This window comes from Nomascus leucogenys, chromosome 1a, assembly GCF_006542625.1.
Source record: "Nomascus leucogenys isolate Asia chromosome 1a, Asia_NLE_v1, whole genome shotgun sequence".
NCBI classification, from domain to species: domain Eukaryota; kingdom Metazoa; phylum Chordata; class Mammalia; order Primates; family Hylobatidae; genus Nomascus; species Nomascus leucogenys.
In genome coordinates, this window is record NC_044381.1 from 20228939 (window position 1) to 20246933 (window position 17995).

At 39.9% G+C, this 17995-nt stretch overlaps 1 protein-coding gene across 3 annotated transcripts in view; it reads right to left on the minus strand.

Annotated features, from left to right (window-relative positions):
- Positions 1–8322: 8322 nt before the first annotated feature.
- SLC24A2 (solute carrier family 24 member 2) overlaps positions 8323–17995 on the minus strand; it is a 273760-nt gene continuing 264087 nt past the window's right edge. For all 3 annotated transcript variants that reach the window (XM_030819348.1, XM_030819228.1, XM_003260379.4), the window contains one exon: positions 8323–17216. In XM_030819348.1, the coding sequence (XP_030675208.1) occupies positions 16967–17216 (250 nt within the window). In that variant the 3' untranslated portion in view covers positions 8323–16966. The remainder of the gene's footprint in view (positions 17217–17995) is intronic.

Below are 17995 nucleotides of genomic sequence, written 5' to 3' on the forward strand. Positions count from 1 at the left end.
TAAAACAGGCTCCTTTTTAAAAAATTATTATACTTTAAGTTCTAGGGTACATGTGCAGAACGTGCAGGTATTTTGCATAGGTATATATGTGCCGTGGTGGTTTGCTGCACCCATCAACCTGACATCTACATTAGGCATTGTCCTAATACTATCCCTCCCCTAGCCCCCCACCCCCACCCCGACAGGCCCCAGTGTGTGATGTCCCCTCCCTGTGTCCATGTGTTCTCATTGTTCAGCTCCCATTCATGAGAACATGGGGTGCTTTGTTTTCTGTTCCTGTGACAGTTTGCTGAGAATGATGGTTTCCAGCTTCATCCATGTCCCTGCAAAGGACATGAACTCGTCCTTTTTTATGGCTGCATAGTATTCCATGGTATATATGTACCACATTTTCTTAATCCAGTCTATCATTGATGGACATTTGGGTTGGGTCCAAGTCTTTGCTATTGTGAACAGTGCCACAATAAACATACCTGTGCGTGTGTCTTTATAGTAGAATGATTTATAATCCCTTGGGTAGATATCCAGTAATGGGATTGCTGGGTCAAATGGTATTTCTAGTTCTAGATCCTTGAGGAATTGCCATACTGTCTTCCACAATGGTTGAACTAATTTACACTCCCACCAACCGTGTAAAAGTGTTCCTGTTTCTCTACATCCTCTCCAGCATCTGTTGTTTCCTGACTTTAATGATTGCCACTCTAACTGGCGTGAGATTATATCTCATTGTGGTTTCTCATTTCTGTAATGATGAGTGATGATGAGCTTTTTTTTTCCATATGTTTGTTGGCTGCATAAATGTCTTCTTTTGAGAAGTGTTTTTTCATATCCTTCACCCACTTTTTGATGGGGTTGTGTTTTTCTTGTAAATTTAAGTTCTTTGAAGATTCTGGATATTAGCCCTTTGTTAGATGGATAGATTGCAAAAATTTTCTCTTATTCTGTAGGTTGCCTGTTCACTCTGATGGTAGTTTCTTTTGCTGTGCAGAAGCTCTTGAGTTTAATTAGATCTCATTTGTCAATTTTGGCTTGTGTTGTCATTGCCTTTGATGTTTTAGTCATGAAGTTTTTGCCCATGCCTGTGTCCTGAATGGTATTGCCTAGGTTTTCTTCTAGGATTTTTATGGTTTTAGGTCTTATGTTTAAGTCTTTAATCCATCTTGAGTTAATTTTTGTATAAGGTGTAAGGAAGGGATCCAGTTTCAGTTTCCTGCTTATGGCTAGCCAGTTTTCCCAACACCATTTATTAAATAGGGAATTCTCTCCCTACTTCTTGTTTTTGTCAGGTTTGTCAAAGATCAGATGGTTGTAGATGTGTGGTATTATTTCTGAGGCCTCTGTTCTGTTCCATTGGTCTATATATCTATTTTGGTACCAGTATTGTGCTGTTTTGGTTACTGTAGTCTTGTAGTATAGTTTGAAGTCAGGTAGCATAATGCCTCCAGCTTTGTTCTTTTTGCTTAGGATTGTCTTAGCTATGAGGGCTCTTTTTTGGTTGCATACGAAGTTTAAAGTACTTTTTCCAATTCTGTGAAGAAAGTCAGTTGTAGCTTGATGGGGATATCATTGAATCTTTAAATTACTTTGGAGAGTATGGCCATTTTCACGATATTGATTTTTCCTATCCATTAGTATGGAATGTTTTTCCATTTATTTGTGTCCTCTCTTATTTCTTTGAGCAGTGGTTTGTAGTTCTCCTTGAAGAGGTCCTTCACATCCCTTGTAAGTTGTATTCTGAGGTATTTTATTCTCTTTGTAGCAATTGTGAATGGGATTTCACTCATGATTTGGCTGTTTGTCTGTTATTGGTATATATGAATGCTTGTGATTTTTGTACATTGATTTTGTATCCTGAGACTTTGCTGAAGTTGCTTATCGGCCTAAGGAGATTTTGGGCTGAGACGATGGGGTTTTCTAAACATACAGTAAGGTCATCTGCAAACGAGACAATTTGACTTCCTCTTTTCCTAGTTGAATACCCTTTATTTTTTTTCTCTTGCCTGATTGCCCTGGCCAGAACTTCCAATATTATGTGAATAGAAGTGGTGAGAGAGGGCATCCTTGTCTTGTGCCAGTTTTCAAAGGGAATGCTTCCAGTTTTTGCCCATTCAGTATGATATTGGCTGTGGGTTTGTCAGAAATACCTTTTAAGATATGTTCCATCAATACCTAGTTTGAGAGTTTTTAGCATGAAGGGGTGTTGAATTTTGTCAAAGGCCTTTTCTGCATCTATTGAGATAATCATGTCATTTTTGTCACTGGTTCGTTTATGTGGTGGATTATATTTATTGATTTGTATATGTTGAACTAGCCTTGTATCCCAGGTATGAAGCTGACTTGATCATGGTGGGTAAGCTTTTTGATGTGCTGCTGGATTCATTTTGCCAGTATTTTTTTTTTTTTTTTTGGGGTTTTGTGTCAATGTTCATCAGGGATATTGGCCTGAAAATTTCTTTTTTTTGTTGTGTCTCTGCCAGGTTTTGGTATGGGGATGATGCTGGCCTCATAAAATGAGTTAGGGCAGATTCCCTCTTTTTCTATTGTTTGAAATAGTTTCAGAAGGAATGGTACCAGCTCCTCTTTGTACCTCTGGTAGAATTTGGCTATGAATCCATCTGGTCCTGGACTTTTTTTGGTTGGTAGGCTATTATTGCCTCAATTTCAGAGCCTGTTATTGGTTTACTCATGGATTTAACTTCTTTTTGATTTAGACTTGGGAGGGTGCATGTGTCTAGGAATTTATCAATTTCTTCTAGATTTTCTAGTTTATTTGCATAGAGGTGTTTATAGTATTCTCTGATGGTAGTTTGTATTTCCGTGGGATCAGTGATGATCTCACCTTTATCATTTTATTTATTGCATCTATTTGATTCTTCTCTCTTTTCTTTGGCTAGTGTCTATCTAGTCTGTTGATCTTTTCAAAAAACCAGCTATTGGATTCATTGATTTTTTTTTTTTTTTTTGAAGTGTTTTTCGTGTCTCTATCTCCTTTAGTTCTTCTCTGATCTTAGTTATTTCTTGTCTTCTGCTAGCTTTTGAATTTGTTTGCTCTTGCTTTTCTGGTTCTTTTAATTTTGATGTTAGGGTGTCGATTTTAGATCTTTCCTGCTTTCTCTTGTGGGCATTTAGTGCTATAAATTTCCCTCTACACACTGCTTTAAATGTGTCCTAGATATTCTGGTACATTGTGTCTTTGTTCTCATTGGTTTCAAAGAACATCTTTATTTCTGCCTTCATTTCGTTATGTACCCAGTAGTCATTCAGGAGCAAGTTGTTCAGTTGCCAGGTAGTTGTGCAGTTTTGAGTGAGTTTCTTAATCCTGAGTTCTAATTTGATTGCACTGTGGTCTGAGAAGACAGTTTGTTATGATTTCTGTTCTTTTGCTTTTGCTGAGGAGTGTTTTACTTCTAATTATGTGGTCAATTTTAGAATAAGTGCAGTGAGGTGCTGAGAAGAATGTATATTCTGTTGATTTGGGGTGGAGAGTTCTGTAGATGTTGATTAGGCCTGCTTGGTCCAGAGCTGAGTTCAAGTCCTGGATATCCTTGTTAATTTTCTGTCTCATTAATCTGTCTAATATCGACTCCCACTATTATTGTGTGGGAGTCTAAGTCTCTTTGTAGGTCTCTAAGAACTTGCTTTATGAACCTGGGTGCTCCTTACTGGGTGCATATATATTTAGGATAGTTAGCTCTTCTTGTTGCATTGATCCCTTTACCATTAGGTAATTCCCTTCTTTGTCTCTTTTGATCTTTGTTGGTTTAAAGTCTGTTTTATCAGAGACTAGGATTGTAACCCCTGCTCTGTTTTTGCTTTCCATTTGCTTGGTAAGTATTCCTCCATCCCTTTATTTTGAGCCTATGTGTGTCTTTGCACAGGAGATGGGTCTCCTGAATGCAGCACACTAATGAGTCTTGACCCTTTATCCACTTGCCAGTCTGTCTCTTTTAACTGGGGCATTTAGCAGGTTTACATTTAAAGTTAATATTTTTATGTGTGAATTTAATCCTGCTATTATGATGCTAGCTGGTTATTTTGCCTGTTAGTTGATGCAGTTTCTTTATAGTGTTGATGGTCTTTACAATTTGGTATGTTTTTGCAGTGCCTGGTTCCAGTTATTCCTTTCCATGTTTAGTGCTTCCTTCAGGAGCTCTTGTAAGGCAGGCCTGGTGGTAACAAAATCTCTCAGCATTTGCTTGTCTGTAAAGGATTTTATTTCTTCTTCACTTATGAAACTGAGTTTGCCTGGATATGAAATCTGGGTTGAAAATTTTCTTTAAGAATGTTAAATATTAGCCACTCTCTTCTGCCTTGTAGGGTTTCTGCAGAGAGACCCGCTGTTAGTCTGATTGGCCTCCCTTTGTAGGTAACCCAACCTTTCTCTCTGGCTGCCCTTAACATTTTTTTCCTTCATTTCAACCTTGGTGAATCTGATGATTATGTATCTTGGGGTTGCTCTTCTCAGAGTGTCTTATTTCCTGAATTTGAATGTTGGCCAGTCTTGCTAGGTTGGGGAAGTTCTCTTGGATAATATCCTGAAGAGTGTTTTCCAACTTGGTTCCATTCTCTCTGTCACTTTCAGGTATACCAATCAGAGGTAGATTTGGTCTTTTCACATAGTCCCATATTTCTTGGAGGCTTTGTTTGTTTCTTTTCCCTCTTTTTTTCTCTAATCTTGTCTTCTCACTTTATTTCATTGAGTTGATCTTCAATGTCTGATACCCTTTCTTCCACTTGATCAATTCGGCTGTTGTTACTACTGTATGCTTCATGAAGTTCTTGTGCTGTGTTTTTCAGTTCCAGGTCATTTATGTTCTTCTCTAAACTGGTTATTCTAGTTAGCAATTCGTCTAGCCTTTTTTTAAGGTTCTTAGCTTCCTTGCGTTGAGTTAGAATATGCTCCTTTAGCTCGGAGGAGTTTGTTATTACCCACCTTCTGAAGCTTACTTCTGTCAGTTCATCAAACTAATTCTCCGTCCAGTTTTGTTCCCTTGCTGGTGAGGAGTTGTGATCCTTTGGAGGAGAAGACGCATTCTGGTTTTTGGAATTTTCAACTTTTTGCACTGGTTTCTCCCCATCTTCGTGGATTTATCTACCTTTGGTCTTTGTAGTTGGTGACCTTCAGATGGGGTTCTGAGTGGACGTCGTTTTTGTTGATGTTGATACTATTTCCCTCTGTTGGTTAGTTTTCTTCCTAACAGTCAGGCCACTCTGCTGCAGGTCTGCTGGAGTTTGCTGGAGGTCCACTCCAGACCCTGTTTGCCTGGGTATCACCAGTGGAGGCTGCAGAACAGCAAAGATTGCTGCCTGTTGCTTCCTCTGGAAGTTTTGTCCCAGAGGGTCACCCACCAGATGCCAGCCAGAGTTCTCCTGTATGAGGTGTCTGTCGGCCTCTACTGGGAAGTGTCTCCCAATCAGGATACATGGGGGTCAGGGACCCACTTGAGAGGCATTCTATTCCTTATCAGAGCTTGAATGCTGTGCTGGGAGGTCTGCTGCTCTCTTCAGAGCTCCCAAGCAGGGATGTTTAAGTCTGCTGAAGCTGTGCCTACAACCACCCCTTTCCCCAGGTGCTCTGTCCCAGAGAGGTGGGGGTTTTGACTGTAAGTCCCTGATTGGGGCTGTTGCCTTTTCTTCAGAGATGTCCTGCCCAGGGAGGAGGGAATCTAGAGAGGCAGTCTGGCCACAGGAGCCTTGCTGAGATGTGGTGGGCTCTGCCCAGTTTGAAGTTCCCTGTGGCTTTGTTTACACTGTGAGGATAAAACCACCTACTTGAGCCTCAGCAATGGTGGATGCCCCTCCCCACACCAAGCTCGAGTGTCCCAGGTGGAGTTCAGACTGCTGTGTTGGCCGTAAGAATTTCAGGCCAGTGGATCTTAGCTTGCTGGGCTCTGTGGGGGTGGGACCTGCTGAGCCAGACCACTTGACTCCCTAGCTTCAGCCCCCTTTCCAGTGGAGGGAATGATTCTGTCTCGCTGGTGTTCCAGGTGCCATTTGCCACTGGGGTATGATAAACTTCTGTGGTTAGCTTGGTGTCTGCTCAAATGGCTGCCCAGCTTTATGCTGGAAACCCAGGGCCCTGGTGGTGTAGGTGCTTGTGGGAATCTCCTGGTCTGTGGGTTGCAAAGACTGTGGGAAACGTGCAGTATCTGGGCCGGAGTGCATAGTACATTCCCTAATGGCTTCCCTTGGCTAGGAGAGGGAGTTCACTGACCCCTTGTGCTTCCCGGGTGAGGCGATGCCCTACCCTGCTTCAGCTAGCCCTCCTTGGGATGTACCCACTGTCCAACCAGTCCCAGTGTGATGAATTGGGCATCTCAGTTGGAAATTCAGAAATCACCCGCCTTCTGTGTTGGTCGTGCTGGGAGCTGTAGACTGGGGCTGTTCCTTTTCCAAAACAGGCTCTTAATCATCAGAACAAGAAGTGTTGATCACCCCAGCAGGCTTTGGGTTTTCCAAGAACACAGGCCAGAATTATCTCATACTCTTTTCTAGTACATTATACTTTGGTAATTATGTCTGGATTTTAGTAGTGAGAGTCTTAAAATAGCAAACACTTTAAAAATTATTATGGGCCAGATTTTATCCAAGCACCTTATATTATCTCATTTAATTATGTCATCCACATTTGAGGTAGATACTGTTATTTTCATTTCATAGATGAGGAAATCAAGGCCCTGAGATTAAGACATCATATGTAGGGCCCATATGTCATGTCCTGAGGTAATTCAGTATGAAGGTCCCATGTGTCATGTCCTGGGGTCGATTCTCTAAATGATAAGTAATGGTATTGTGACTCAGCATCAGTTATTGTATCCTGCCTGAGATGGTAAATCTGCCCGTTAGTTGGGTGACTTTTCAAAGCTTGGGAAAATGTTATAGAAATACAGAGATAATGAGGTAAATCAAATTTGTAGTATTAATACTTTGGTGTGGTTTAGGAATATGTTTTATGATCATTTGGATATTTTGTGTATATTTTAAGGTGTTAAGGAATCCAGCATATTGGATAATCTGATTGCAATTTGAAATGTGTAATTTTTATTAGACTCATGATACTAATTTTAAAGATGTCATAGACTTTTATTAGGTTTGTAAATGGTATTGAAATGTTTATTATAACCCAGTTTACTATATTTTGTTTCATTTATTACATTAATTGCTTAGAAATTGATTAAGTGCATAGAAAACTTTGTTTTCTAGGATTCTGTCAGGCTTTTGGAGTGCTTGAGAAAATCAGGTGTGTTAAACATGTAAAATTTAAAATGCCTGAGGGAGTTTAACTAAATTTATAAATTGGATTATTTAAAATTTAATTTTTTATACTTAGTTAACTGAGGTAATCAAAGAAACAGACACCATGAATTCTTATTTATTTTTTAAGATGGGGTCTCACCCTGTTGCTCAGGTTGGAGTACAGTGGGACAATCTAGGCTCACTGCAACTGCCTCCTGGGTTCAAACGATTCTCCTGCCTCAGCCTCCAGTAGCTGGGACTACAGGTGCCCACTACGACACCCAGCTAGTTTTTGAAATTTTAGCAGAGATGAGGTTTCACTATGTTGGCCAGGCTGGTCTCCAACTCCTGAACTCAAGTAATCCCCCCGCTTCGGCCTCTCAAAGTGCTGGGATTACAGGCATGAGCCACCGTGCCTGGCCTGAATTCTTATTTTCATATAAAATATTAGATTTATAACAAGACTTTTAAGTTGAACTTAAAGGCTTAGGCAACACTAGTCCTTTGAATTTACACTTTCAATATATTTAATTGATTAAAATTCAATTTCTTTGGAGTAGTCCCTTGAGTGCACAATGTTCCCACAGATATTTAAAAGCTCAAATGATATTAGTAAGCACTCAGTAAGTGGTAGTTACAGATGGTCCCTCACTCCTGATGATTCATTTATCTTAATGATTTTTGACTTTACAATGGTTCAGAAGCAACGCACGTTCAGTAGAACGTCAATAAATTGAGATCTTTCACACTTTAGTATAAAACAGGCTTTGCGTTAGATGATTTTGCTCAACTATAGGCTGATATAGGTGTTCTGAGCAACTTTAATGTGGACTAGGCTAAACTGTGATGTTCAGCAGATTAGGTGTGTTAAATGCATTTTTGACTTAATATTTTAACTTATGATAGGCTCATCAGGATGTACCTCATCATAAATTGAGGAGCATCTATATAATTAACAGTAACTCTTTCCCTGTTGTCCCCTTGAATCCCTGCAATAAAACTTCCATGACCTTGTATGTATATCTTGTGACCCTGAGGATCCTGATTAGTCACAGGTAAGAATTACTCCAAACAACAAAACAATACTTCTTTGAGTCAATAATTTTATTACTATTATTTTTCACACTGAGGAGACTTAGTTACATAAAGTGATATTCTATGAATTGATTATCAGTAGTAGAAGCACAAAGGTGTAGACAGTGAAACAAGAAACACCCTTTATCAGAATGAAGTCCATGTGACAGAAGTACATACTTCAAACAGCCTGTGTGTACAAATAAATAGAGCTTCCTGTCTATGTACAGACATATTCACAGAGAATAAACTGACATAGTATCGCCATGTATCTCATCATCCAGTGAAAATTACTCATAATAAACACAACACATACAAAATGACAGAAGTAATTTGGAAGTGCATCCACTGGATTTTTGTAGGAGTGAGGATGGGGTTACAATTCTCCTTTAAAATGGAGGCGAACAAAGGAAGCATGAGACCACGCCTATCCTAAAAAAGATCCTTTACAAAAATGGCATTCTGATATTTTTAACAAAACCTGTCTAAAAGACAGTTTATATGTTATAGAGCAAATGTCTATGTTGGCGTCAACATCGACAACATTTTCTTTGTTTTAACCATATCTGAAGAACAAAAGTATAATTTCTCTTTTAGTGCTAGCAGCAACTTCACTGAATCAGGAAGGTAGCTTTTGCTATTCTTAGTTTTGATGGCTTTTTAAGTATGTGGATTGCTTGAAGGTGGAAGCTGCTGCTTCTGGAGTTTTTTTGACTTGAGCAGAAGAAATATCAAGGCTAGATGCAGGGCATATGTGTGTACTTTGTGTTCAGGGTTCAATAGCGCAATTGGGTAACAGAAGCTCCCTCTTCCGAATAGAGTCTCAGCCCTTTAGAGAAACTCTTCAGACCACAAAACAGCCTCTAACAGAGGACTATCACTGGCCCTTGGTTCAGATACCCTTTCTTTAGGGCAATTTGGCCATTTAAGCATAAAATTGATGGGGTTGTCCAATTTAGTACCCATGTTTACTCTATATAGATAATTTAGGTACCCTGTTCTGGTGGATATTTCTGGACTATTAAGTGCTTTTTAGTAATTATTTTACTTTTACTCAAATTAGATAAAAAGGCTGGGTATGGTGGCTCATTCCTTTAATCCCAGCACTTTGGGAGGCCAAAGCAGGAGGATCTCTTGAGCCCAGGAGTTGAGACCAGCCTGGGTAACATAGTGAGACTCCGTCTCTTAACAACAACAACAAAATTAGCCAGGCGTGGTGGAATGTGCCTGAGGTCCCAGCTACTCAAGAGGCTGAGGTGGGAGGATCGCTTGAGTCCAGGTGTTTGAGGCTAATACTGAGCTATGATTGCACCACTGCACTCTAGCCTGGGTGACAGCTGTCTGTTAAAAAAAATTATATAAAAATTTGTGATGAAGTTGAAACATTAAAGTTTTTAGTTGTGGGGACATCTTTATGTGTGTGAAAACAGTGTACCATACTAGGTTAGAAATTGTGTATTTTAGCAGAGAGGAGGAAAATAACCACCAAAGCATTATGAAGTCTACTGTTTTACATTTTCTCCCAAGGAAGGTTAGTAATTTAGGCATAAGGAATTATTTAATAAATTGTGTATCTCTATTTGCCATTTTTATAAGGGAACTTCTTAGACCCATCCTATATTTATATAAAAGCTCAAACACATCCTACATTTCCCAGGTATATGTTTGCTAATTATTTCATTCTCCGTATGGGTGAACTTTGCTTTACATAACAAAATGGATTCCTGAAAAAAATCTACAATTTTAAAATAATTTCCATGTAGTATTAGAACTTGCTAAAGAAACTGTAATAAGCTATTTTGAAAACGAAGACTGCTTTTGTGAAATGAATAATTTCTTTGATTTTCAAAGTTTTATTAAAGCACACATCTAAAATTTATAAGTAGATTAGGATTGCCTAGAACAATAATTGTAGTTAATAAAAAATAGAACAGATAAACTCCAATTTACAATAAACAATACAAAACAGGAATGACTCATGGACTGCTTATTGGTTGACTATATTCAGAAGCCCTGAATATATGTATTATTGGTATTTTATGGCTTTAATTAAGACAATTGTCTCTTATGAAGTACTATAAAGTGCAATATTAAAAAATTTAAAAACCCAAAAGGCATCCATTGTCCTTCAGTTTTATTCTGATGAGAAGAATTGGGGATTTGTTTAATTAAATGGCAAGAAGTTACCTACCCTTAATTTATGCATGTAATTTCATCCTTAAAATAATTTTATTCAGGATTTCAGACTTTTTTACTTTTCTGTTTTTTTATGACATGATTTTAAAAATTAGTATTTTCTTTTGGTTAGCTGAGTATTTTGGAGAACTGTTAGTCTCCAAGGCCTTAGTTACTTATGGATCCATTATGAAGGAATATACAACCCAATATGTAAGAATGCAGAAACAAATTCCCATCCTTTTGGTGAACCCTAGCCCATGAGATCAATCAGTAGCTTTACAAGTCCTGTCCAACCTACCACACAAAAGGACGTAAACACACTGCAGTATTGGTTAATAAGTGGAGATCCAACCATTTATCCCAGTTTCATATTTAAAATAAAAATATTGATTCCTCTTGATAAATTAGTGGGTAAGTGCAGGCCCAGAGTTTTGGAGTAATGTAAAGTGGTGTCTCCGATTTTGAGTTCTTTGTGAGTCTGAGATGATGACCTAATGACCTGAAAAACAGTTTGTGACCTTGACTTCACCAGAGCTTCATGGTCATGCTGCACCCAGTATAGTTCAACACTGTTCAGACAGTGATTATGATTAGTCATAAGGTTCCATCATTTAAGAACAATATAAAGAATTTAAAAAGGCTTAGTAGAGAGGAACTATGAAAATTAAGAGGGTTAAAGACTCAAAAATCTAAAGATAATTTTAATGAAAATAGGTAAAGAGTCACATAGTGGTAACTTCCAAGTATGGGGCAAAGAGTGAAGAGTGCCCAGATGCAGTTACTTTCTGCCAAAAAAAAAAAAAAAAAAAAATTAAGTCATTAAGTTGAGGGGTTTGGGTTAACTTGGAGGGAGGCTTTTTTTTGATGCTGATGGTTGTTAAACATTGAGCTGGGTCACACCAGCATCTATGCTGGGATCTCCCCCGTAAGAGGACTATCCTTTGGATTAGTGTGATAGGCTAGACAAACCCTCTTAATGGAATTAAACCTTTGGTAGGGGCCTATGCAAGCTCCATGGCGTTCTTTCAGACTTAGATATTTGTCTGTTTTTAAAAATTTTATTAAGTTTTCCAGTCTGTCAATGAATGATCTAGTAGAAGTGCTTTGGCTTAGATAATATGGTGCTCTACACAGTCCGTCACTATTCGTACACTAATTTGAAAAAGGGTTGCCTATCCTGTTGTAATTGCAGGGTCATTTTTGCCTCTCAAATGCTGCCTGACTTGTGGATTTGCTTGTCCTTTGTAGCTATTTCTTACTCTTTAAGAAATCTGTCCCTAGCCATATTAAGGGCCTCTGTGGAGTTTGGGTGGTTCTGAGCAAGGCTGGCGCCCCATGTGTGAGGAGGGCTTGCAAAATGCCAGTGTGTACATTAGCTGGGGGGAGTCAATGTGGAAAACAGATTCCTTCCAGAGCAAACATGAGTGTGCCTGTGATTTCTACAGACGCCTACATGCTCCTGGTGATTACATGCCACAACCTGTGCAGGTCCAAAGCTCCCGGTGAAAAAGGAATATTGCCATGGTGTAATAATAAGTAATAGAGTTGAACTGGCTGTGAGTAGTTCCCTTATTGCTTTTCTTGTTTGCTATATATTAAAAAAATATGAAGCTGTGAGATTAAACATGAAACACAAAGATAGAGGCAGAGGCAGTCAGGGAGCTAACTGTAAATAGATGGTGGAACAGGGCAGGGTTACTTTTCTTTCCCAAGGTCTTCCTGAGAAGATTTATTTTTTATTTTTTAAATCTAAAACTGTATATGGGCTCTTGTAATTGGCTAAACATAGCCTGATATTTGTAACCGTTTTACACTACATAGGGATATATTTCAATGTGACACTTGTTTTCTTGGAATCCTAGGAAATTAATATCTCCTTTCTTCCCTTTCCTTATTGTTCTATTTTTTCTCCTACCCCTCTCTTAATGACAAGGCCTTACCTAATAATTGAAGACAATATTGTTGAGAGAGGTATAGGGGTTGAGGAGGTATCTTTTAAAAATATTAAGCTGGATGGTTAAGGAAGATGTGGCTTAGCAAGAGTGAGCACTGACTTCTATGCATGCTTTCAGGAGACAGTTGTTTTCTCCGGAAATCACCCTGAGAACAGCTTCACTTTGTTTGTTCTGGAACACAGCTGCCACCTATAATAGGGCCACCTACTTACTGGAAAAACAATCTGTCCAGGTGCAAGGAAGCATAGCATCCACATAATCTTGCGTGTGTGTGGGGGTGTGTTTGGTAGGTGTGGGGAGGAAAGCACACTGCCATGTTCTGAAATACTTGCCATCAGACCCACGTTAGATAGTCCAATGCAGTAATTTCTGCAGAGCATTTAACGCAACTTCAATCTTCTTCAACTCTATCTAGCCAGCCACTCTACCAGGTGTCTTTTCTTTGGTCAACTTCTTGTTAAGGTGGTCTGGAGGTGGGCTCCCTTTGTAGCTCATCTCTTCTCTCACTGTTCCAGAGGCCTTTAAAAGCTATGTGCAGTGGTGGGGAGTTTGCCAACTCTCTCCCTGCCCAGGAATGGATATACATTAACATTGTCAAATGTCTAATCAGCAAGGCAGCTGTGTTTTGCTGAAAGGGCTCCAAACCACCTGATTCATGTCTTCCCTATAAAATAAATTATGATGGCCCTTGTCAGGTGACACCTGTTAGAAGCCTACAAAGCATTTTCCCTGAATATAAAACAGTCTCCGCCTCTTTTTATAATCTTCTGGGCAAGGCTTTAGGACATTCTGCTGCATCTGCCGAGGGTATAAACAACCCTATCCCTTAGTCCCTGCATATATCATTGCTCTGTCACTGCCTGACTCAGTTTAGGCCCTGGGAAGCTGCATAAACACCATCTGATCTTCAGCTTCAGTTCATCAGGATCTGGTCAGGTGCAGAGGGCAGCTGGAGATGGCATGGGCATTCTCAGATGCAATTTAGGAGTTTCTATTTGGGAATTGTCAGTTTGAGCCAAGCTGCTCTGCTGCCTTGGAAGTATGGGGGAGGGTAGGCGGTGACAGCAAGCAAGACCTGCTTGGTTTGCTGTGAGTAAATGAAATCATTTGCGTGCAACTCATTTATTTTAGATTGATTAGTACAATATTGGCTCTTGAATTGTTGATATCTTTTATACCCTGCTCCAGAGAAGCAAACTGAGTATCTGTAGTCTAAATTTTTGCTCTGTATTTTTTGTTGTGTATTCTCTGCCTCTATATCAGCATTAGGGATATGGCTGACCGATTTCCTTAAGGCTATAAATTGATATTCTTAGGGTGGGAAAATATGGGTACATACGTGTATATTTGTAAGTATATGTGCATGGAACAAACAACCTTATGCAATTAGGAAGAAATGTTCCCTTTGGTTTGTGTGCATGACTTTCCTTTTCCTTGACTTTGGCAAACTTGATGCTCCCTGCTTTAGAATCCTGAATGTGATAGGGTCAGAGGGTGATGATGTAAGTCATATTATATGTGTACATATAGATCTGGTATAAAGATATATATATATATATATTTATATATGTATATACACAGGCATGCAGGAAAGGAGTTAGAGATGACCTGTTTTGGTAAACCACGATGTGGAAAGTTCTTTCTTATAATTATGCCAATGATTTGAATGGTTTAAAGACCCATTGTTGAACTCTGTACACATCTCTCTGAATTTACCCTGGCTCAACACATAACCACTTACAGACACAGAAATGAAGGGAAAGCAAGGGCAGGCTGTGGAATCACTTGTGTCCTATCCAGTGAGGGAGCAGTGCTGTTGTAGGTCAGGCTCAGTGCACATGACTGATGCGGGAACGGGGCTTGGAAATTTTGTCTTCTCAAATGCAACTTCACATGAAAGACCACAACACTTCCTGTGAAGTGGAGCTCCGAGACAAGCAAAGGGTACCACAGCTGCTTGGATCAGCCTTCACTGTGAGCTGGGAATAAATGGGAGGGAGTGAGGAGGCAGAGGGGAAGATCAGGAATAAGAAGAGGGCGGCATCAGGTCTCCTTCAACTTCTATTTTACATGGTCTGTTTGCAGTTAAGTCAGTCACCTATTTAAACCTTATTTCAAACAACACATCAATCAATAATATAAAATTCACATAATAACAAACTTGGCTGCCCTTCAAGAAATACACAGGGAGAACAACTGGAGTTTTTAAACGTAAAGTTCACTTCCTCATTCTTTCACTCTAAGGAAGCAGCACAAATTCTTGCCCCGGTACAAAGTCCTGACCTTGATGAATGAGATTCATTCCCATTAGGTGGCAGGTTCCACTCAGCGCCTCTATTGGATGGTGTTTCAATGTCTTGGAAGGCATTGTCCCACATCTGAAGACCCCAATCTGCCGAGTTGGAGAGACTTGAAAGCCAGCCTCCGACTGGCAGCCATCTTGATTTCTTGTTTTCCCAGGGGGCCTCGGGTTTGAAGTGCTTTTTGCTTCTGGGTGAAGAGCAATGATGGGCATTTCCTGTTATTGCCATGCTCTGTGGGGTGAGCTGAGGTTTTCTGGAAGGAATACTGAGCTTGATCTGGGGCTGTCAGGTTACCTTTCCTCTTATTCTGCTGTGAGTTCTGCATCCTGTCTTCCTACGTTAAGAGGTATGTGCTCACAACAAAATCATAGCAGGCGTCAATGACAGAATACATTGGAGATAGGAACACATATGGTGAAATTTCCCATATGCCGTATGTACCAACTTACACAGGATGGGTACAGAAAAATGAAGCATCCTTGATTCAATTTTTCAACTGATTTTAAGGAAAGCATAACTTGGAGAAATGAAAAGTGCTCTACATAGTTTTCCATTGATTTAGTTTGCCTATTTTTTCCCCCTTGCTGGCTTTATTTTCTACTGACATAGATCTGAGAAATCACACAAGGTGTCATACAGAATTTGGGGGCATGGAATATTTTAATTTCATGCATTCAATGTAATGTTGAGCAAAATCAAGAAATCAAATTGTTGGAGTGAATAGCTTGAAACCAGTATAAGGAAGCTGTCAAATACTGTGTACTCTAAAACTTAGACAGAATCCCAGATAAGGTCTTGATGGAAGAAGAGACATAGATGTTACAAGAACTTTAACCAAAGCCTGGTCCTGGTACAACTCAACCTAGCACTCAGAAACCTTCCTGGGGTGCACTGAGTGTGCAAATGCCTTTCCAAGCATCTGTAAGTTGCCTCAACCCAAGCAGTACTGATCAGAGTTAAGTTAGTGCTATTGGGCATAATGATTTCTTCAGACACTAAAGCCCTTCATGACTACATTGGAAAACGTTTTAAAGAACTATGCCCTTACATCCCATTAGGTGGCAAGGCCCACTAAGCACCTTTACTGGATGATTTCTTATCACACATCTAGGCTCTCTTGGCAGCCCTTAGCATCAAAATATATCTAAATGACAATCACAGCTAAACTTACCCCTCTTCTTTTGATGATAATGGGACATGCGCTGGAAAAATACAGGTTCAGTTTATATAGTCTTGCTGTCCTAGAAAAAGCACTAATTTGGTTTGTAGTCATATTTTCTACTTGCATGCTGGGACAATATAAGAACAAAACAAAACAACCCAACCCTGGTTACCTCCCCACTTCCCCAAACCAAGCCACCCAGCCTGGGTTTTTACCTCTGTCCTAAGTACCCTGAGTTTCTTGGTCAAGGTACTCTGGTGTGGAGGTGGGCAGATAGTCTCTCTGTTTGGCTTGTAGGAATGTTTTGGAAGGCTCAACTCAGGGCCCCTACAGACCTTCTCCACTAAGCCCTCCTCCCTGCAAGCTATTTCCCTAAACCATCTACCTTACTAGGCAGAAAATCCCAGCAAGTCCAAGGTAGGCTGAAGGTCACAGCAATGCTACCTTTGTCTGTTGGTTCCATTAGTTCACCTCTTGTACTTAAGAGGTAAAGCCCAGACTGCAGGTTGATGCCCCTCTTCAAATAAGTACTATAAATATACTAGAGCTATCCCTGAAAAGATGCATTTGTACTTTTATATATATATGATTTTTTATATATATATATATATAGTTTTTCTTTCTTTGTGTTTATTTACAGGTACGTACTAATCTATAGGTATGCAAGGAGAGATATAGTACAGGAGCAGGCAGGATTTGTGTGTTCATGTGTGTATATTTATAATATGTATATTTATAGATATATATAGTCTCTGTCCTTGTTTGCATCGACTGTACCTCCGACCAGCGAGGAGTACCTGTCAGTGGTGAATAGAGAGAAGCCCTATATTGACGGTTCTCTTTGTCTTTTACGTGAAGTCATTTCAGTAGGCAAGGTGGAAGCAGCCTGTGAAGTGAATGGGCCCATTGTGAATCCATCTCTCCTCAAATCCACCAAGGAGGGACACTTGGCACCCAGGGCTGTGTGCCAGCTGCCTCTTCTCAAGAGGTCAAGGAGCCCAGAGCCCAGAGTAGGGAGGGACCATTCATGCTGCTGGTGCAAGATATGGCTTTTGCTGCTAGATGGAGACGGGGCATGTAAGAATTCTGTCTTCTAGGAGAACGCTCACCACCAGGAACACAAAGTAGAGGCCAAACATGATGAAGCCCAGGATTTTGTTCATTCGCCACTTGCAGAGGGCGATGGAGAGGATGACGAAGAGCAGCATGATGAAGAGAAGGACGATGGCACAGAAAAGGCCATTGCTGCTGACAGCCACTGGCTGGAATCTGTGAATGACAGTGTACAGGAGCCAGGGCAGTGGGAGCCTGTGCAGAAGTGAAGCAGGGCAGAGGGGAGTGGGAAGACAAGGGAGTAGTCAGACACGTTGAAAAAGGCAAATAATCTATTATTACCTTCTCAGGAACTCTAATCTGAAAAGGGGTGTCTTGTTAGGTTCACTATGACTCAGGCATGGTTGGCCCAGGAAACCACTTTATAAGGAAATAAGACGTTAAAAACCTTTATGTCCTGACCGAATTCAGAACAGGGGGAACAGTTAGACAACATCAGAGACATGACTGCTGTGGGTGATTTCTACATTTGCGAATTTGATTGGAAATTATTTTGTTTCCTTCCTAGTTGAGATTAAAATGTTGCTTTCAGTCCTAAAAAGGTGAATTGCAGGATTTGCACAGGGTGAAGGGAGCAGGAAGGTGCAAAAAAGGTATAGAAATGAGTGGTGAAAATGAGGAAAAAAATTAAAAAACGGAGACAAAGAATAGCAATGACTTAATAGTCTAAAGGCAAGTGAAATTAAATGATGGTGGTTGGGGGCCACGATACAACATCACAGGCTGAAGTTTATTCTAGGAAAGATGTTGACAATTGTTTGATGAAAAATTGGTCTTTCTGAAAGATTTAAGGAAGGCAGTATCTTACATTTGTGATGAGTGTTGTTTTGTTTTTTTTTTAAGAAACTTTATTATGTATTTTATACCTGTTTTCTCCCTTTTCATTCACCTTTTAAAATCTGAGGATCTCTTGTGTTTCCTATCCAGAGTGGTGATCCTGAAAGCCCTCAGGAGAGCTAGTTTCTACTACACCA